Here is a 22132-nt window from a genome sequence, read left to right as displayed (position 1 = left end):
TACTCTGGTATTTACCTAAGCAGAATGTAATTAAAGAGGCAAAATCCTGCTTTCAATGATCCCAGGACAAGGCTACAAGTAGGAGAATTGCTGTTTTATTTGCTGCTATTTTCCTATTGGAAACACAGATGATAGAGATATTTCCTGAATATTCAAATAGTTCTTACTCTTCCTCCCAATTACTTCCCTCAGTTTTAAAAACAGTTCATAGTGTATGTTGTTAATGACCTGGTAGAAGTGGATACTTGAACATGCTTATTAATGTGCCTGAAAATGATCTCTCTATCAAGCCTCACCGGGATTTTTTTTCCCCCCTGGCCATTAAACACTGTGTTCTCTGCTAAAGATCTGCCAAAACGAAAATCCAGTCCTGTGACCAGTGCTAAAGAGTGAATCTGGTAGTGGTTCATCTACAAAGAAAGACTGTGCGAGCAGGCCGACCCAGGGCCACGGTCCTTCTCTATCTGTGCACCTCTCCAGATGATCTCATTTAGTCCCATGGCTTTTAACACCATCTACATGCTGTTCACTCCTGCGTCATCAGTCGGGGTCCAGGAAGGAAAAGAGAACCCATGCTGGGTAACACAATGGAAGGAATTTATCCAGGGAGTTAGTTACAAAGATGTTGGAAAAGCTGTGTGGGTAAAAACCCGGGAGGGTGAGATAAACCAGAGAAGAGCAACAGCAGGAAACTGTGACCCTCCCTGAGGCTGGAGAGACGAAAGGGCCACAGTGGTGTTTATGAGAGTTTAGGGACAGTGTGAGCAGGGAACTTGGAGGAGAGTCAGACCAGTGGGATCTCAAACCATAGAGGAGACTCATTAATGCTACGGATGCTGCCCAAAGCAGGGCGAGGGGAAAGAATGCGGGCTTTTCCATTCCTCCTGACCTTTACTGTTCTGCCAGTACCTTCCATTGGCCAGATCTTCCCAGGAGCCAGTTGGCAGGGAAGCTTGGGAAATGTAGTTTGCATGGGTCACCCCCACCCGAACTTCAATACAGAACAGAGCAGGGAAGAGAGGGACATGAATCAGAGTGCCAACAGGCAATGATGGACACTGTTCCCAGATTAACATCTCCAGCTCAGACCTCTTCTCTGAGCTGCAGCTTCTTACGTTCAGTTGTTCCCCTGACACCTCCACTTGGGTGTCTAATAGTTCTAACTTAACAAGGTTCAAAAGGAACTTGTTTTACCAGCCAACCCCCTCCGATATTCTCCTTTGCAGAATGTGGATCACGCAGCTCTGCCAGAAATATGGGTGATCTTGGATTCCTTTCTTTCCTTACTCCCTATTCCTTCCAACCTTCCAACCCACTGATTCCGTCTCCCAAAGAGTACCTCTCCAGCCTGCTGTGCCTTCACGATTACCACCTCCGGCCAAGCCACCATCATCTCTCTGACAGGGAACAATAATGACATCCTAAATGGCCATGGTACTCCGCTCCCCACCCCGTCTCCTTACAACGCATTGCCCAGGGGTCAGTTCCTGAAGGTCCGGGGGGCAAGTGTAAGGAGTCGGGACTTTATTCTAAGTGCTTTAGGAGCCACTGAAGGGAGTGACATAAATAATTTATACCATAAAGAGATCAGCTTAGGGGCTTCCCTGGTGGCGCAGTGGTTGAGAATCCGCCTGCCGATGCAGGGGACACGGGTTCGTGCCCCTGTCCGGGAAGATCCCACATGCCGCGGAGCGGCTGGGCCCGTGAGCCATGGCCGCTGAGCCTGCGCGTCCGGAGCCTGTGCTCCGCAACGGGAGAGGCCACAACAGTGAGAGGCCCGCGTACAGAAAAAAAAAAAAAAAAAAAAAAAAAAATTGAGATCAGCTTAGCTTCTTTGTGGGAAATAAAATGTGAGGGCCAAAAAGCGGAAGGAAGACTAACTAGGAGGCAGTTACACTTCTCAGCCCTCTTACCTCAGCTCTTCCACACCTATTCACCTGCTTGGCAGCCACTCACCTTCTCCCTGGGCCTGCAACATGCCAAGCCCCTTCCCTCCTTAAGGCTGTCCACAGCCTGGAACGCTTGTCTTGATGTCAGCACAGCCGGCTCCACATCATTCAGTCGCTAGCCTCTCAGAGAACTTTCCCGACCAGGCGGTAGTAATCACAGCTGTTCACAGACGTCCCATCTGTCTCCATAGGGGCACAAAGTAGGATTGCACTTCTCTGCGCCTGGGCAGTTAGTTTTAGCCACGTGACTTGCTTTGGCCAATGAAATGTGGGCGGAAGTGATATACGTCACCACTGGGTGGAAGCCTACGAGCCACTGCTGTGTTTCACCACGATTTTTCTTCGGCCACAGAGACTGGCAGCGTACCAGATAATGGCTCCTCCACTGGCCTGAGACCCAGACTTAGGATGATGATTGTTCAGGGCAGAATTCTCTGCCAACCTACGGATACGTGGCATGAGCAAGAAATCGATCTTCCCTGTTTTAAGTTGCTGAGGCTTTGAGATGGTGACTGCAGCATACCTAGCCCATCTGGGCTGAAAGAGTCCCTCAGTCCCTTTCATCAGCCTGCTTCAGGGCCATCGTGGAAATACCACCGAGTGATCATTTCTACTTGCTGGTTTTATTCATTAATTTTGTTTCCCCTCTGCACCCCTCCCCAAACCCCACGAGAGCGGGATCTCTGTTTACCTAGCTTCTAGAAGAGAGCCCAGTACAAGTCACTAGGCAAGTATCTGTTGATTAAAGCTCCAGTGCATTGCACCTAGCATTTGTGCCTTATGTGTTAGTTTGCCAAGGCAACTGGAATGAATGGCTCTTGCACTCAGCACATCTGAAGCATCGAGGCCTAAAGCTTCACTCTATTTACCGGTTAGGACAGTTGCTTGGGTTACACCCTTCCCAATTCACAGGAAACCAAGTTTCCCAAAGTCACCATGATTCCTTAGTCAGAAAAAGCTCTGCTAAAGACCACATGCAGCAGATAAACAAAAAGGAATGAAAGCTTGGAACTATAAATCATGAGAGTGAAGCCACCCAGAGTTAGGAGACAGAGTGGAACAAAATTCATTTTGATACTATTTTACCAACGTTACTTGGCAGACAGTTGTTCTATCTTTTTTTACAGTTTTCTATGCCAGCTAAATCTAATTCCCCAGAAATGACCAAACCTCCAATTTCACTCTGGTCATAAAACACTGGCATGGAAAAAAACCTTAGTGATTACTTAATTCAGACAACTCCATTTATCAGCTGGCTTGATTCCCTTTATTTGGAAACCTCTTAGGGTCTCACTGTTGTCTGCCAGAGGCTTAGAACATAAAAACTCAAGTTAGAGATTGTTTTGTTTAACGTCATTGCCTTTTTAAACCAAATATATTTTAAAACATTTTTTTCGGGGCTTCCCTGGTGGCGCAGTGGTTGAGAGTCCGCCTGCCGATGCAGGGGACACGGGTTCGTGCCCCGGTCCGGGAAGATCCCACATGCCGCAGAGCGGCTGGGTCCGTGAGCCATAGCCGCTGAGCCTGCGCGTCTGGAGCCTGCGCTCCGCAATGGGAGAGGCCACGGCAGTGAGAGGCCCGCGTACCACAAAAAAAAAAAAAAAAAAAAACATTTTTTTCTAGCATTCCATTATATAATTATAATAGAGCTGTAAAGAAGATCCTAATTACAAAATTGACCCTGCAATATTTGTAGGTTTTATATTTTTGCTCCTCACTTAAAATTTTTCCTTAAGGTTTCAAAATGTCTGAGATATTGAAGAAATAAACTTTTAAAATCTACAAAGTTATTACTGCATCTGTTCTTTCAGGAAGTAGCACCCTTTGGTTCTTTAGGGCAGCCAGGAATTAATTATGTTCTACTTATTTAGCTTAGTCTCTTAGACCCTAGACAAACAGGCTGTATCCTCAGTAAGCAATTGCATTTTGTCTAACTTGCCAAAAAAAAAGAGCAAATATCAATTCACTAAACATTTGATCTGAAACTATCAACTTTTAATGTTAATAGATGGCAATTTCTGCAATCTTGTCCAAATCAATGTTATTAACCAGGTCCTAATCCTGAAGTTCAGGTACTAGGCACTTGCAGGTGAAACTTTTTTTTAACAAATGAGCTCATACCATTTCCCCCACATGCTGAAAATGGGACAGTTTGAATATTGCAAGTCTCTCAAACAAAGCCATATTCACATGCAGGAAATCATTTAGATGTTGTTAAGTAAACAGGAAATTTTCACATTGGCTTTAATATTTATATTTTTACCAAAATTTTCCTGAACTTGGTAATCAATACTAACACTTCTTATAGTACTATTTACTGCATCTTAAAAGTAAAATAACTAAGCAGAAAATGTACAGTTGAAGAAAACTGGATGTCACTCTATACAATGATATTTTACTTTCAGCACGACAGACTTTATTTTGGCACTTTAACAAATATTTTGCTTTACAGCAGTGACAAAATATTTGCCAGAAATCTCCTTTTCCTGGCATGGATACTCCAAGCAGTTGTTATTCTACGAACTGAATTTCGCTATGCTTTGCACAGGTAGAGGTATACCCACTACATTCTTAACCTCTGTAACCGAGGGACATTGTGCAGCTTTAAGAAGGTGCTATCACTTCCTTTTAATCACTTCAAAGTGGACTGATTGTGCAAGTGACTGGACAGGAATTTGAGAATTAAGGCCATTAAGGATTGACGTAAACACTGTTCTGAGTGCTGCATTAAAAAAAAAATTTTTTTAAATGAGTTCTGTGGCAATTCTGGGGAATGTTCTCTAAATGAAGGATTCATACTTCATTAAAAGTAAATTACATGTTGGAAAGGTTGCTGTTTTTGCTGTCTTCCTACTTTGGCCGCTCACAGTTTAAAACAAAATTGGTGGTAAAATAGAAAAAGTAAATGTTCAGTTAGAAGGCAGTCCCCAGACAGGGTACTCTCCTATTTCCAGCTCTTCCTCAGGCATCGCTGCTTTCTGGCAATTGCATTCCTAAGCAGTGAGGCCCTCCTTTTAATGCACAGAGCCTCCCTGCCTGACTCTTCTTACCTACAGTGTGAACTATGGTATTCCATCTATTACCTCTTCGGTTAAGCTTCAGGAGAGATTTGGAGCAGTTTCGAAGGTAAAACAATCTACAGGACTAAACCAGACACCGATGTCAGGAAAGCCCCCTTTAGTCCTTGGGAATTTATGGTCCTAAAAGTTACTTGCAAGAGCAGGCATTCGTCTCAATATTGCCATCAGCTATCTCCATAACGTTTGCAAAAGTCACAATTCCCTCTCTGGCGGCCTTTCGATATCTACATTCAGACATACACAGGATGATACATTCAGATTTCCTCTGGCCAATTCAGAAGTGAACCTGGTAATAAACAGCCTCATCAATGAGCTCTTTGGTTTTTGATTTACAGACACTGTGGAACACTCAGAAATCAAACCCACGTCATCCTTGACAGCAGACGGTCGTTAGCAAAGGGGAGGTGTACATTTGATCGAAAATGTACAAAATTTATAACAGTGACATTTTCAATATTAGGCCACATGATTTATTCAGTAGTTTTTATGTTCCCAAATTACAATTTACGTCTATTCGTAAGACTACAAAAGTTACCATTAGAATCGTCTGTTCTTATAAAATACCAACTTTTTTAAACTGTTATATATACTCATTAACACCAGTCTGCGAAGTTACATAGAATCATAGGCACTTCAAAGGCTTTAAAAAGATGTTTACAACTTAAATGCATTTTTAAGAACAAAAACTGATTTTTTCCTTAAGTCCCTACTCGTACCTTCAAATTGCAAGAAATTAACAAATACAGTGGCCAAAGGAATCTGCAGCAACTTCTCAAAATACTGTTATCATCTTTGGGTTTGCTGAGGCTTGTCAGTAACTCAAATCCTCCCAAAAGAAGATCTGATTAGATAGACATGACTAAACAGTTTTGTGGTGATAATCCAATTTTACACATTAATTTGCTGTTGCAAATCTGCCTGAAGCTACAGGTAACGAAAAAACAAAGCAAGTGTAAAACGGATAGTCTGACACTTAAAAATTTATACAAAGTGGAGGTTAAAGTTTATATATTTGAAATCACATATACACTAAATTACCATTATCTGAAATATCCAAAGACAAACTGCACCGTAACAGCTACAAAAGGCATAGAGTTTTGTTTTGTTTTCAAGGGGACAAGAGGGGCGAGCAAAGCAGAGGGGAACGACAGATAAATTAACAAAGTAAGACGAACTTGGTAAGGTCAATCTGAGACATGCAGACTCAAATGAAACAGCTTTCATCTTCAAACCGTAGGATAAAAACAATCTTTTCATGTTTGCACATAAAAGTTTAAACCGATTCCATGAACATTGAGGGTTTTTATAACATAATATTTTGCCACTGCTATTCACAGAACACTGCAGATGTTAAATTTGAATTTTTATGTTGTTCTAAAGAAATACATGAAAAGTTTTAAATACAATGGGATTTTATCATTAAAGTGCCAGAATGGCTCTTTAATGAAAAAAAACAAAAAAAAAACAAAGATCTTCATTATTCTATGCAAAAGCTTTATTTTTAAAAGTTCAGTGATCTCATAAATAGAGACACTAAATGGGAGTTTTCACGCATAAAACTCCTTAGTAGGTGCCTTCTGATAAGCAGCACTGGATGGTTTGCGTTCTCCAAGGTCATAACTTCCTTCATCCTTCTTTCTCATGCGATACACCAACAGCAGGATAAGGAAAATTGCAAAGAGAAAGCCGATAACTCCGCCAGCGATGACAGCTGCAACACACCAGAAGGAAGATTACTCTTAGAAGAGATTCAAGGGTGGCAGAAATTAGCTTTGTCAAGCCCAATCTATCTACACTTTCATAAAAAGCTTAATTTAAAAACCCCAAAACTGGATTCAATGAAGCAACCAGGTAATTATGCAAATCTGACATTCCTCAGGAGGTATAATACTTTCTTTGATTAATATGAATAATATCCCCCAAAAGCCTCAATAAGAAAAAAATCTGGCTGTGACCTCAACTAATTCCATACTTTAAAACTCTTGAGTCTTTTCGGTATTCACATTTTGTAAGTCTAATCTTCTGATTGCTTTTTTCAATGAAAACACAAAACATGATATAATCGACTTAAATTCTGGAAAGGAAAATAAATATGAAAAAAGCATGCAAATTTCCTTTCTAGTCTTGGATTTGGGACTATCCTCTTTCAGGTATCAAGTGTTGTACAGACATAGAGAACAGATTTGTGGTTGCCAAGGGGGGTGGGGAGTGGGGGATGGATGGACTGGGAGTTTGGGATTAGCAGGTGCAAACTATTATATATATGTATAACTGAATCGCTTTGCTGTACATCAGAAACTAACACAACATTGTAAATCAAATATACTTTAATAAAAAAAAATTTTAAAAAGGATTAAGTGCTCTAAAATCTTGCAACTCTTCCCCTTTAAAATCAAATGTTAATACTTTCATCAGTAAGTTACGATTAGAGACAACATCCTTTAATACCATGGGCACTAATATCAATGGGCCTCCCCTTCCTTCTCTTAAATTTGTTTTGAAATCAGGATGAATGACTTGGATCAAGACTGATAGATTTTTCATATTCTGCCACCCCCGACGCCCCATTGTTCTGGACCAACTCAGGCCTTAACTTTCTTCTTCTTGCCTCTCCCCACACAGCCCCAAAGGCTGCCCAAGGGGTAGGCTGAGGGAACTGACAGAAAATAAAGACAACATTTGCCTACCTCTTGCCTCTCACTCTGGAATGAGACAGGTGCTCAATGCGGTTTTCAGTACTAAAGTAACATCCAGCAAGCTTTGCCAATACCTCTGAATATCACTTAGGCAAACACAGGCCTATTTAAGGACCTGCCACCTGATCACTGGGCCACTCACCTGCCAGGACTTCTGTTCGTTTAAACAGATTGTCTGAGTGCTTCTCAGTATACACATTTGTAGCCTCTTCAGCTGGGTCCATTTTCCTGTCTGAGTCAGAGAGGTGAACTTTTTCCTTATCAATTTCTTCAGGTGACTGGGGGAAAAAAAAAAAAAAAAAAAGATTATGAAGATTTTCTTTTAATGTGCTGGAAAGAAGAAATAGTAGATAAGCACATTCCCAAGTTCGTTCTTTTCAAACACTGAGTTTAGGAAAGAATTGCAATAATCGCTTTGTGTGATGTGCATACCAGTGGGTGAGTCCTATGGTGGACCCACGTTGTTCATGGTTTTATAGAACAGCCGTCTCGTGTATAGGCAAAACGGATAGTTAGTGAGTTCATAATGATCCTAATGACATGGTTAGGTTGTTTTATTCGACATTTCCTAAGATCTCTTTCTCGCCACCCTTCTGACTTTAGGCCACCATCCCCCGCTGGCTCCTCCAACCCAAGAGCACCGCCCCAATTCTCCTCACTCCTTATCATCTTTTTGCTACACAGGGCACTGTGATGACAGCTTCCTTGTTGGCATTCTCTCCAAGTGTTCTCCCAGGGCTCTGCCTGCTACCACTCTGTGGGGAGCAGCCCCCAGGCTTCATCTATAATGCTCCCCTCTATTTATTCACTCTTACAATACCTTCACCAAACCCTGGAATACAAAGAACTTCATGGGGCCTGGGTTCTGCAAGTAGCTCCTATGTGGTCCTGATCAAGTCATACCACTTTTCTGGACTTCATTTTCTATATCTGTCCAATGAATGACACTCTCAGGTTCCTGAGTATTCTGCAAGTCTAAAGTATACTCTTCTCATAGAAAGCCCATCACTATTTGGATACCTGGTAGAAGGACAGACAACTTGACAGATGACAGAATGAATTATCTGGGTTCTAATCTAGGAGCCTTTTCACTATGCGTTAGCAGTCAGGGAAGGGTTAGGAAAGGGAAGAGAAAAATAGGTTAATACTCAGGTTTGTGACTAGGGAAAGAGGAAAGCAAGTTCTGGTGGCGAATGAGGTGAGAATAAGTAGCTATTGTGATATCAGAGACTGAATTTAACTCATCCGTATCACCTTTGACCCATGATTGTGACGGATCACATGAGTCCCCTCAGGTTTTTTCAGTCCCTGAAATCATTTGAGAGAGCTGACATCGCCTCGGACTCAGCTTCTGATCCAGCAGCCAGGAAGGAGCTTGCATTTCAGGGGGTCTGTAGGTGTGGGAACAGGAGGTCTCCACAGAACTGGGGCCACCACGTACTCATAGGAATGGTCCACCAGTGTACAAACTTCCGGGTGCTCTGGATGGAACATTCACTCTTTAAATTTAAAAGTTTTATTGTATGAAAGTAAGAGTTTGACTAATAAGAATTCTTTCAATAGTATAGAACTAACCTAAAATACCTTAACTCCTGTATAGATGTACAAAGTCAAAGTACGAAAAGGCAGCAGAGGTAATTAAATTAAGCCAATTAAAGATCTGTCACATCCATGTCTGGTTGTTTGGATGCCGTGGAAATGTGATGGAAGTATAAGATGATGAGCAATGCCCCGATTGAACAAACAACTGTGTTCTTTTTATTCTGTCACATAAATTTATAACAAACTAGACGGAATATCTGTAACAGTGACATTAATGCCACAGTGATGCCCATTCAAAAGCAAAGTCTACTCTAATGGTATCCTAGAGGCAATGTTTAATTTAGCTGTGCCATGTAACGACAAAATAGAAAATTTAATCACCAGTATTAATATTATTCATTATCAGTATTATCATGATAAGTACCTTGAAAAGTGTTTGACACAATGAGTAGCACCCAGTAAATCTCCCACAAATGGATGAATTTTTATTATTACTACATCGAACACAAATGATACCAGGAATGCAGTAAGAGATTTGGGGGTCCTTAATTTCTGAGCTCATCTGCCAAACATCTATCTTCTTTATTTTAATCTGACACAATTACTTCCTTAAAACCAATTCTTAAAAACTTAAACCAATTTTCAATTCATTGTTGTCAACTGACCAGAGAGCTCTACGTCAAACTAGGTTTTGCTTAGGATAAACTCCACCATGAAAAGCCAAAACTGAATTTCTTGTCTCACGCTAGTGAGTCCTAATGGTTCCTAACGGTTCTTGACTTCAAGGGATTCAGTTATGACAAGTGGTCAAATAAACAAAACCAGATGCATCTTTCAGCAGCCACACTGGCTGACCTACCCTCAGCTGCACCTGTTATTTTTCATTGCCCCTCTTCTCCCTTCTTCCTTTAACTCACTGAACTGAATCCATTTCTGGAGCAGCTACCGTGCACGGAGCCAGGTGTGTCTGCCTCAGTGCTCAGAGCTTCTCCTTCCTTTCCTATTGCCTGGCCTGTGAAGTCAGTCTACTGCTAACGGTAACGAGCCCTTCTCCATCCGACACACAGCACTCCAGTCTGGAGAGGGCTGACCTGACTGCTCCACATCTGCAGAAACCCATCCAGCCTGTCCCTCACCACCCTGTGCACATGCGCTGGGAGGACAGCAGGCGAGGGTAAGAACAACTGCATTCTGGGAAGGGGAGGGGCATCAACAGGCAGGAAGCCTGCGTGCGTTCCGGCCTGCAGAGGGGTGCTCCTTACTCGGGAGAAGGCCTGTCCCTACCTTCGTGACACAGCCTTCCACAGCCTGTCTGCTGCTAAAGCTCAGCAGCACCTCATTTCTAACCAGCAGACGGGTGAGCTCCAAAAGGGGGCCCTTGTGTTTCCAAGTTCTCATAAGCGGCATGCTACCCCCAGGCCGTCTGCAAAGTCTCTGGTGAACTGCCTCGGTCTCTCCTGCTCTAACCGAATTCAATGAAGGCTTACAAAACGCTTACTGCCTCTCAGGTGCCATGCTGCATGCCCTCACATTTAACCTTCTCGAGGACCCATCAGGAATGCGCTCAGAGAAGCTAAGAAACTTGACCAGATCTAGGATTTGAAACCTAGGCCTTCTTCAGACTTTAATATGCATTTTCCAACTTAAATAGCTTACCTAGTAGTGGGCAGTCAGCTAGTTGCAGCAGCATGCTAATAAGGCCAAAACCATTGGTCTCACAGTTTCCATTAACTAGTAGCTTTGCTCTGTTCTAAGGCCAAAGACCTTATTTCTTAGTAAGTCAGCTCTCAAAATGAATATAGGGAGGTACCCGCATTCATCATTATCATTGGAAGAGGTCAAAGTCTACGTACCACTGAAGGTGGGCCTGGAAAATCTGAGAAAACACTTATTGAGACTAGTACCTGGAGCCTCCTTAGTCCGTAACCTGTTTCAGCAGATGTAAAAGTTCACAATGGTTTTAACTCAGAACAAATTCTTTTTTTTTTTTTTTGCGGTACGCGGGCCTCTCTCTGTTGTGGCCTCTCCCGTTGCGGAGCACAGGCTCCGGACACACAGGCTCAGCAGCCATGGCTCACGGGCCCAGCCGCTCCGCGGCATGTGGGATCTTCCCGGACCGGGGCACGAACCCACGTCCCCTGCATCGGCAGGCGGACTCTCAACCACTGCGCCACCAGGGAAGCCCAGAACAAATTCTTTATGAAATAAAAACAAATTTTCTTAGCATGAGCCAAACAAACTGAAAAGGTTTTGCTTCTTAACTGGGCTATGAGTTCCTTAAGAAGGGGTACCCTGTACAAAAGATTTGTTTATAAGCTACGCCTGGGTGATAAAAGTACTATAGGTAGAATTAGCTATCAAGCCATGAACAGACGTGGAAGAACCGTACATGCATGTTACTAAGTGAGAGAAGCCCATCTGAAAAGGCTACATACTGCATGATTCTAACTATGCAACATTTTGGAAAGGCATAACTATGGAGGCAGTAAGAAGATGAGTGGTTCCTAGGGGCTGGGGCAGGAGACATGAATATGTAGGGTACACAGCATTGCAGGACAGTGAGACTATTCTGTAGGCTACAATAATGGTGGGTACATGCCCATTATATATTTGTCAGAACTGACAGGATGTACATCACCATGAGTGAACCTTAAGGTAAAACTCTGGACTCTGGGAGACTATGACCTGTCAGTGTAGGTTCATCAGTTGTAAGAAGTGTACCCCGCTGGCACAGGATGCTGATGGGAGGAGGCTGAGCGTGTGTGGGAGTCTATGGGAACGCTCCATACTTCCCACTCAATTTGCTGTGAACCTAAATCTGCTAGGAAAAACAAAGTCCACCTAACAGCAAGAACAAAAAAGCAGTGGGTGGACAAATGTCAAAACAAGCATAAAGAGTAAGGAAGAGCCATTTACGATACAATGAAAAGACCATTTGTCCTTATACAGTTTTTTTTTTTTTTTTTTTTTTGTGGTACACGCGCCTCTCACTGCTGTGGCCTCTCCCGTTGCGGAGCACAGGCTCCGGACGTGCAGGCTCAGCAGCCATGGCCCACAGGCCTAGCCGCTCCGCGGCATGTGGGATCTTCCCGGACCGGGGCACGAACCCGTGTCCCCTGCATCGGCAGGCAGACTCCCAACCACTGCGCCACCAGGGAAGCCCTGTCCTTATACAGTTTTAAAGGGCGCCTCTTAAAAGGCACAGTCTGTACAATTTCTTTAAAAGGCACATTTACAAGAACCTGAGAACGCAATGGAAAACAAAATACACCTTTGTCTGAGCGGGGATCTTATTCTGTATCTTGTTCAGAGTTGTGGTTTCCACTCTGGGAGCAGCACTAGTGAACGGAATCTTTGGAAGGGGTCGAGATGTGGTCAGCTCTGGACTCTCTCCGTCCTCATCAGCTCCTGGCAAAATAAGCAAAGGTGAGCTAAGCACACGAATCAGGACACAGATATCTACAGTATCAGACAACATTGTCTAAGGTTGATGATGACAGAGCCGTGTTCTTTCAAAATACCTGCTCCTCAAGAACTTAGCACAAACCTTCCTGCAGTCTTCAGAGCAGTGAAGAGTGATTTCAAGGTGGATCTGTGGGGGAGCCTGGCACTTTTTCTATATTATTATTATCCTGAATGCTCTCAAGTAGCCCTTCTTTTACTTCCATGTTCAGTCTGTCCGACTCAAGAGATTTCTTCCCTTCTATGCTGAAAGGTGCTACATTTTCCATTTTAAAACACAACAACAAAAAAGGAACACTGACCCTTTATCTCTGTGAGCTGCTGCCCTCTCTCCCCTTTTTACAACCAGATTTTTCTAATGGTGGTATGCAGACTCACCGGCCTCTTCCCTCACCATCTACTCCACTCTGTGCTCTACTCCCCCTAGTCAGGTATTCTCTGTCACCACACTACTGGTACTGTTTGGTTAAGGTCACCATTCCCCTCCGCGTTCCATATCCAGTGGCATTTTCCAGAGTCCTCATCTAATTGAGCCTCCTAGCGCCGCCACTGGATGCGTGTCAACTCTCACCTCCTTCTTGATATACCACCTTTGGGTTTCTATGTCTTTGACTTCCTGGCTTTCTCCCCTCATCTCTCTGGCTATTTCTAAGTCTCCTTTGCAGGCTCATTCTCTTCTACCTGGACATAAAATATGAAGAGTTCCTTAAGGTTGGGCCCTAGGCTGCTTCTTACTCCACACTTTCTCTCTCACCCATGGCTTCAATTACCATCTAAAGACAAATGAAGCCTAAGTTGACATCATTAGCTTCTACCACTCCTCTGAAATGTAGACCTACATATCCACTGGCCTACTTGGCATTTTCACTTGAATGACTCAAAGGTACTATATACATCTCTATCATGTTCAAAATACAACTCACGGAACAGACTTGTGGTTGCCAAGGGACGGGGCGGGGGTTGGGGAGAGAAGGATTGGGAGTTTGGGATTAGCAGATGCCAACTATTATATAGAGAATGGATAAATGACAAGGTTCTACTGTATAGCACAGAGAGCTATATTCAATACCTTGTGATAAACTATAATGGAAAAGAATACTGAAAAAGAATGTGTGTGTGTGTGTATATATCTAATTATATACTGAATCACTTTGCTGTACAGCAGAAATGAACACAACACTGGAAATCAACTATACTTCAATAAAATTAAAAAAAAAAATAGAACTCATGATCTCCTTGCCTCTCGCCCCTACAAACCTGGTCTTCTCCCCATATTATCTTGCAGTGAATGGAACCCACCATTCCTATAAATCACAGCTCTGGCCCCCTTCCCTCTTCCTTAGCACCACAATGAATCCATCACCCAGTTCTGTGGATTTTACCTTTTTATTATGTCTCCACTCTTACACCTTTCTATGGTTCCAGGGCCACCGCCCTCTTCCAAACCACTGTAATCTTCCTGTCAATCACTGTACCTACCTTCTTCCTAACGGCTCCCTTTCAGTCCACAGTCCACAAACTGGCTGTGACCACATCATCCTCCTGTTTAAAGCTATTACAATGGCACTCCACTGATTTCAAGGTGCATATAAAATGCCTCAACCTATTAGCCTTGTGTGGTCTAGCCCTGGCCTATCTTTCCAGCTTCCTACAGCATCGTTTTCCCTGCTGTCCCCTGTGCTCCAGCTGTGGTCCCCGATCTTTGGCCAGAAGCCTTTGCTTAGTTAATTACTATCTCACCTCCAGACCTCAGCACAAATGTCATTCCTTGGAGAAGGCCTCCATCCCATATTAGCTTAGAGTCTTCGTTAAATGGTTTTTTTTTTTTTTTTTTTTTTTTTGCGGTACGTGGGCCTCTCACTGTTGTGGCCTCTCCCATTGCGGAGCACAGGCTCCGGACGCGCAGGCCCAGTGGCCATGGCTCACGGGCCCAGCCGCTCCGCAGCATGTGGGATCCTCCCGGACCTGGGCACGAACCCGTGTCCCCTGCATCGGCAGGCGGATTCTCAACCACTGCGCCACCAGGGAAGCCCCTAAATGGTTTTTTTAACACCATCTTTCTTATCCTAAGATTGCATTTATCAAAAGTTTGTAATGATGCTTTTGTTTGTGTAATGATTGACTGAAGTCTCCCCTACAAGACTGAAGCTCCATATGGCCAAGGGATTGTTCACCAAGTGCCTAACAGAGTCCCAACACCTCCAGAGTCTGACCCAGTATTTGTGCAGTAAGGACTGACCACTGACTGCCAGCGGGGCACTAGGTTTTTTTGTTTGTTTGTTTTGCTTTTTTATCAGAAGAATTTGAGAATTTCTCACATTCAAATATAATACTTTTTAAAAACATCTTTATTGGAGTATAATTGCTTTACAATGGGGTGTTAGTTTCTGCTGTATAACAAAGTGAATCAACTATACATATACATATATCCCCATATCTCCTCCCTCTTGCGTCTCCCTCCCACCCTCCCTATCCCACCCCTCTAGGTGGTCACAAAGCACCGAGCTGATCTCCCTGTGCTATGCGGCTGCTTCCCACTAGCTATCTATTTTACATTTGGTAGTGTATATATGTCCATGCCACTCTCACTTCGTCCCAGCTTCCCCTTCCCCCTCCCCGTGTCCTCAAGTCCATCCCCTAAGTCTGCATCTTTATTCCTGTCCTGCCCCTAGGCAATCTTGAGAAAGAAACACAGAGATGGAGAAATCAGCCTCCCGGACTTCAGACTGTAACATTCTTTTTAAGCTGACCATTCGTCAAATTTGTAACAACTGAAAAAAAACTCAAAGTCTGTAACTCAAACTAACCTGCTTCCTCGGACAGGAACAAATGATGAATAGCCCCAAATTCCTCACAGAATCATGTTACAATAACAAGCGGTTCAAAAAGCAAGAGGTAAGATACTGGGAATAGTGCAAAGCTATGAATAAGGCTCATTTAAAAAATATTTTAATATATCGACTGCCTCTGGCACGTACAGTCATTATACAGAGAAGAAATGGTGAGGGTCTATTGGAATAAATATTGGATTTGGCATTAAAGAAACTTAGTACTGATTCTGGCATTTATTATCTCTGTGACCTTGGGCAAATAATGCTTGAGTCAGTTTCTTCACCTGTAAAATGGGGATAAAAACAACTAAGTCTCAGAGGTGCAAGCATAATATGTATATTTGAAAGCATTCTGTATACATAAAATGTTACATAAATGTAAGTTATTAATAATGATGGCTCCAAATACACTGCTCTTTCATATCAGTCTCCCTGATTTTCCATCAGAGTTTTATACATAATATGATTGATTTGCTTCTTACAAAAAAATTCAATGAGAAGTGAAAATTTTTCAATTAAGGGCTTTCAAGACTCCCTTGGTTCATAAGAGTTACAAATACGAACTGCCAAATTAGGAGTGTGGAGAACTTGTTGTGAGAGAAGAGATTTTGTAAAGTAGAAAATTCCCTCAAGTTGGCACTTCTTAAATTAGAGACAGGTGAGTGACCCACCTCAGGGGCTCTTCCACTGCATTTATTATCTTTATTAAAAAGATTGACCCTCTTGCCCAAACCAGAAATCTGGGGTCCCCCTTTCAGCCCGCTTTGCCTGAGACATCCCAGCCCAGAGCCCAGAGCCCAAAGCTCGTTTCCACCTGGGAAACTCCTGCTTACACTTTTACACCCAGAATCAGTGTCATCCCCTTTCCATCCATCGTGGAACTGTTTCTTTCTCTATGTTTCCACTGTTCACTAAGTCTCTTCTTTTTTAAAAAATAACATTTTCTTCTACTTATAAAAAGAATACGTTTTATTGTTTTGTTTGTTTGTTTGTTTGTTTTTGTGGTAGGCGGGCCTCTCACTGTTGCGGCCTCTCCCGTTGCGGAGCACAGGCTCCGGACGCGCAGGCTCAGCGGCCATAGCCCACGGGCCCAGCCGCTCCGCGGCATGTGGGATCTTCCCGGCCCCGGGCATGAACCCGTGTCCCCTGCATCGGCAGGCGGACTTTCAACCACTGCGCCACCAGGGAAGCCCAAGAATACATGGTTTAAAAAAATACATTTTTCATGGATGATACTGGGAAACAGAAATACAGGAAGGAATAAATAAAATTATCCCACCACCAGAGAAAGCATCATTAGTTTTTATTTACTGAAGTGTTCCTAGCACCTAGAATGGTATCTGTTCCCCCGTGTTATGGGTCATTATTAAATAGTTGTGGAATGAATTGAATAAATATCTGCACATCATTGCATCTCCTAATGAGTTTTTCATCTCTTAGATGACAGTTCCACCCTCCAAGGACTCTTGCACTCTCCGAATGTTCCTTTTTCAAAGTATCCTCTTCTTGTTTCAATGTTAAAGAGCCTTATCTCTCCAACTGTAATAAGTTTTTCTGTAAGTTATCTTCTCATGGTGAGTTTCTGTTCTCTTCCAATTTGGGGGTGTGGGAAGGTCTCTATCTTTCAAAAGTTACAAGTTCTCCTATAAATGTCTGGGGAGCCTTGGTTGTCTTCTTGTATTTAAGAAGGAAAGGCTGAGAAGCTGACTAGAAGCTCTGAGCACACAGGAGAGGTGTGTCAAATGTTAGCATCATCAGTTAGATAGACTTGTGTGTTTTGTTGGAGAAATTGCCAATGCTAGTATCTTGGGAGTTGTTTCCTTTGAGTTGGTCCAATTTCCAGGAGAGGGTAAAGGCCAGCCCGTCAGCGTTCCGGGAACTGACTGGGAGAAGACAACTGGGAATATCTCCGTATTAAATAACTCTTAGTCTAAGAACTTGTATTTCCTGTTTTCAGTGTGGGGTCCCTTGCCCCATCTGTGCCTGGTACACTCCCAGTCCAAAGACCTTCTGTTTTGTCTTCTCCAGATAATAAACCTCCAGTTTTCTCTGAGGTTGGGAGCATCAGTCCCTTTGCTGCGTTACGGTGGGAAGGAATTAGGGAATCTACCTGCATCTTGAACAGACTTTCAACCAATCATCCAGAGTTTAGTACCATTTTCACGCTCCATCTAGTGCCATGAATTCCGGGGCCCTACGGGGATTCTACTGTGTAAAGTGGTTGCCTCTTGGCTCTCTCCACCCCCACTACTGGCTAACTCAGCTTTCTCACGTCTGCCAAGTCTGTTACTACTAGCCCATCTGCTTCCCAGCTTTCAAAACATTGTGGCCTTTTTCTCCTGTACTGTTTTGTTTGTCCTTGTGAGTTTAGGCCCAATTCCTTTATTGTTGGTTTAGTTGCGTATTGAAAGGTATATGTGTTCAATCTGCCATCTTTAACCAGAACTCTGCATTTCACTCTTACATTTTTGTTGTATAGCGCCTTCTTATGTTATATCACCCATGATATGGTATAACAATTATTTTTTTCTTATTTCTGCGTTTTTCTCATCAGACTCTTGGTTCCTTGAGGACAAGGATATAGTTTTTCATCTGTGTCCCAAGAACACGGCTTAGTGTCTGGTCCACAGTGAATGCCCATGAAACATTTAAATGAATGGTTGAAGTTCTCATGTCTGCCAATGCCCACCCCTGAGTGCACATATATAGTCTGGTACCATCTTCTCAGCTGGGAAGCACCCTCTAGGCCTCTGGCCATTTTCCTCCAGTCCCTTTGCTTTTCCACTGGAGAGCATGACGGGCATAAGGACAGAGGGAACAAAACCTTCTGGCCAAAACCCGGGGGATCCCAGTCTCCAGCTGGGACAGGGCATCAGCAGGGCGGGGGTCTCCTCATTCTGGAGTAGAGTTTTAAGACACAAGGAGGCAGTAGAGCAAAGGAGTGAAAGAGAACACACTCTCAAGCCCAACTCCCTGGCCTCTATCCCAGCTCCATTTCTTTCCAACAGTGTGATCTGAGGCAAGTTATTCAATCTCCCTGAGCCTCAGGTTTTTTCATGTGAAAAACAGAGATAATACAATCTCTCTTTACAGAGATGTTATAAGACTAGGAACAGTGCCTGACACGCAGTAAGGGCTTTACAAATTTTAGTTACAGCTTCTATTACCTTTAAGCTGAAAAGCAACACCCCCAGTGCAATGCAAGGAGGTTTCCAAAGTCCAGAATGATACACCTTTTTTTTTAAATTAATTAATTAATTTTTAAAAAATTCTTATTTTTGCAGTACGCGGGCCTCTCACTGTTGTGGCCTCTCCTGTTGCAGAGCACAGGCTCCGGACACAGGCTCAGCGGCCATGGCTCACGGGTCCAGCCACTCCACGGCATGTGGGATCTTCCCGGACCAGGGCACGAACCCGTGTCCCCTGCATCGGCAGGCAGACTCTCAACCACTGCGCCACCAGGGAAGCCCTAATTAATTTATTTTTTAAATTTATTTTTGGCTGCGTTGGTTTTTCGATGCTGTGCGCAGGCTTTCTCTAGTTGCAGTGAGCCGGGGCTACTCTTCATTGCGGTATGCGGGCTTCTCATTGAGATGGATTCTCTTGCTGCGGAGCACAGGCTCTAGGTACACAGGCTTCAGTAGTTGCACCACACGGGCTCGGTAGTTGTGGCTCATGGTCTCTAGAGTGCAGGCTCAGTAGTGGTGGCACAGAGGCTTAGTTGTTCTTCAGTATGTGGGATCTTACCGGACCAGGGCCCAAACCCGTGTCCCCTGCATTGGCAGGTGGATTCTTTTTTTTTTTTTGGCTTACGGGCCCAGCCGCTCCGCGGCATGTGGGATCTTCCCGGACTGGGGCACAAACCCCTGTCCCCTGCATCGGCAGGTGGACTCTCAACTACTGCGCCACCAGGGAAGCCCCGGCAGGCGGATTCTTAACCACTGTGCAACCAGGGAAGCCCCAGAATGATACACTTCTTTGTAGCAATGATCTGCCTAAGGCTGGAGCCAAGGCAGAAGAAATGTGGGCCCACATTTAAGCCTCAGCTCGATCCATCTGATGAATGGTTCAGGATTTCAAATGACCCACTCTAATCCCCTTTCACCTGGATGGGGGGGGAATGGGGGAGAGGAGGTGCTGCCAGAGGAGCAGGACTGAACCTGAGTCCTTTATATTAAACTTAGGGACAATCTTGGCAGAAATCAGCAAAATGACTTAGACAACCTGCACAAATCTCTAACAGCTCTTAGATTCTAAGATCTGTGACATGGGGACCAAAACGTATCCATATTTATTATTTCCTGGGACATTTTGCAGAAGACAGTTACAAAGCACTTTTGAGGTGCTAACGAAAGGAAAGAGGTGCCATGAGTGAACGGTATTAATAGAGTTGGGGACTATGGAGAACAACTTCTCACACTCTTCCTGCGTGTGCGCTATATACCACTTTCCCCAGAATAACTATTTTTACATGAGGGCTATTTTTACACGAGGACTGCACTGTAAGCTCATTGTTACTAGGTCAGCCACCACCTCCCTTGTCTTTCTCAGACTTGCTGTTTCCCAACCTAAAACACTCACTCTTATGTAGCTAGAGCTCTCCTAAAGACACAGCTGATTTTAATTTCCTCTGGGTCATTCTGAAGCCCAGGCCGATCTGATCGTGAGACATCTACGTTCAGCGTAACTTTTACCAAATGTTGAACATAAAATGAAAACTCAAATCAAGGAAGATCCTGGATAAGGCTTACCTAGTGGGGTGCTGACTTCGAGTTCCTGACTGGATCATTAACATAGGCACAAGCTCTTCTTCTTTCTCTGCTACCTGGGGGCCAATCCTGGCACAGGTGAAACATTTCCCGGGTATGGTAGACTGCAAAATTGGCCAAATCCTTTATTCCCCCTTGTATCCACATCCTCTGCAATGTGGCCCTGCAGCTCTTTTCATTGAGAGGCGGACTCTGGCCTGGCCTTATAGCTGGCTCTGACCCCTCAAATATGGTAGTGAAGTCGTGCCAGCTCTAAGCCTTGGCTTCAAAAGATTTTGCTCACTCCTGCTTGCTGTCTTGGGATCTCTGCCTCCTCCCTGTGGACAAATGGCTGGCCTTCTGGAGGATGAGAGACCGCGTGACCAGAGCCAAGTCTGCCCCATTGCCCCAGAGATAGGACAGAATCCAGGAAGCCCAGCAAAGCTGCAAACCCAACCTGCAACTGACCATTGACATGTGGGGGAGACCAGTCAGGCCAGCCTAAATTGCCACTCTGCAGAGTAATGAGCTGAATAAAATGATTGTTGTTTTTAACCACTACACTTCGGGGTGGTTTGTTACGAGTCATTACTGTGGTGATAGATAACTGATACACCACTGGAGTTGAGGATATCACTGTACAATCTTTTTTTTTTTTTTTTTTTTTGCGGTAGGCGGGCCTCTCACTGTTGTGGCCTCTCCCGTTGTGGAGCGAAGGCTCCGGAAGCGCAGGCTCAGTGGCCATGGCTCATGGGCCCAGTCGCTCCGCGGCACGTGGGATCTTCCTGGACCGGGGCATGAACCCATGTCCCCTGCATCGGCAGGCGGATTCTCAACCACTGCGCCACCAGGGAAGCCCCTGTACAATCATTTTAGCCGGCTACTACGTTCTCCCTCCTACGTTTGAGCAATACACTAGGAGAAAGAAAGTATAACTCTTCTTGGTCTCACCTATAATCTTTAAGGTAGGGTTGGCAGCTGTATGAAACCAGTGTCTCAGGGATCTCTTTAAGGATGGTTTCCATGACATCACTCTGAAAGCCTTAATAATAAAATTAAAAGCTAATGTTGACAGAACACTGACTACATGCCAAGCAGCATACTCTAAGAGCTAAAATGTGTTAACCCCTTAAGCCTCACAACAAACCTATGTGGGAGGGACTATTATTACCTTCCACTCTATAAATGAGGAGACTGAGGCTCCGCCAAGTTAAATACATTCCCAAGATCTCACAGCTCAAGTGGCGGGGAGCTAGAATTCACACCCAGATGCTGTGACTCCACAGAGCATGCTCTTAACCGTCATGCATCCTGCCTGTCTCCTCGAAGTAAGTTCCACGTGTGCGTGCGCGTGCTTACACAAGCACAGAGAACAGAGGTGAGTGTGGACGTAGCCTGCCTTACCCGAGCCTGATGCAGAAGCATAGTCATCGTCATCGATAGGATACACTCCCGAAGCTTCTTCAACGGAGCTGTTGTCAAGGTACATGTCTTTATCAGACGTCAGCTCTGCCCGCTGAGAAAGGAGAGAGAAGGGATTCAGGATGGTGAGAAATTAGGAAATGAGCTTATTCAACTCACTGTGCAGGTTTACACCTCGGCAACTACCCGTCCCTCTCCCCTGTTCCTTGGAACCCACATTTCTGGCCCTACCCCTCCTTAGGACACCCTGACAACTCATATGACGTCAAGGGCTGACCACAGACAAATGCCCCCGAGGGAAGCCTACAGAACCCAACTCAGTAACATGAAGATGGCTCAGAGGCCGAAGTACCTATCACGGGCTTATCTCCTTACATCCCACTAAAACTGTCTGAGTTCCAG

General features: G+C 44.2%; 1 protein-coding gene across 1 annotated transcript in view; it reads right to left on the bottom strand.

Moving 5' to 3' along the window:
- Positions 1–4340: 4340 nt before the first annotated feature.
- SDC2 (syndecan 2) overlaps positions 4341–22132 on the bottom strand; it is a 112560-nt gene continuing 94768 nt past the window's right edge. Inside the window, exons 2-5 of the mRNA XM_059043632.2 lie at positions 21713–21824; positions 12539–12675; positions 7868–8003; positions 4341–6740 (exon numbers count right to left, since the gene is read on the bottom strand). Coding sequence (XP_058899615.1) covers positions 6577–6740; positions 7868–8003; positions 12539–12675; positions 21713–21824 — 549 coding nt within the window. The 3' untranslated portion in view covers positions 4341–6576. The remainder of the gene's footprint in view (positions 6741–7867; positions 8004–12538; positions 12676–21712; positions 21825–22132) is intronic.

Source organism: Kogia breviceps, chromosome 17 (genome assembly GCF_026419965.1).
Source record: "Kogia breviceps isolate mKogBre1 chromosome 17, mKogBre1 haplotype 1, whole genome shotgun sequence".
Lineage (NCBI taxonomy): Eukaryota > Metazoa > Chordata > Mammalia > Artiodactyla > Physeteridae > Kogia > Kogia breviceps.
This window is presented reverse-complemented; position numbering and strand designations above follow the sequence as displayed.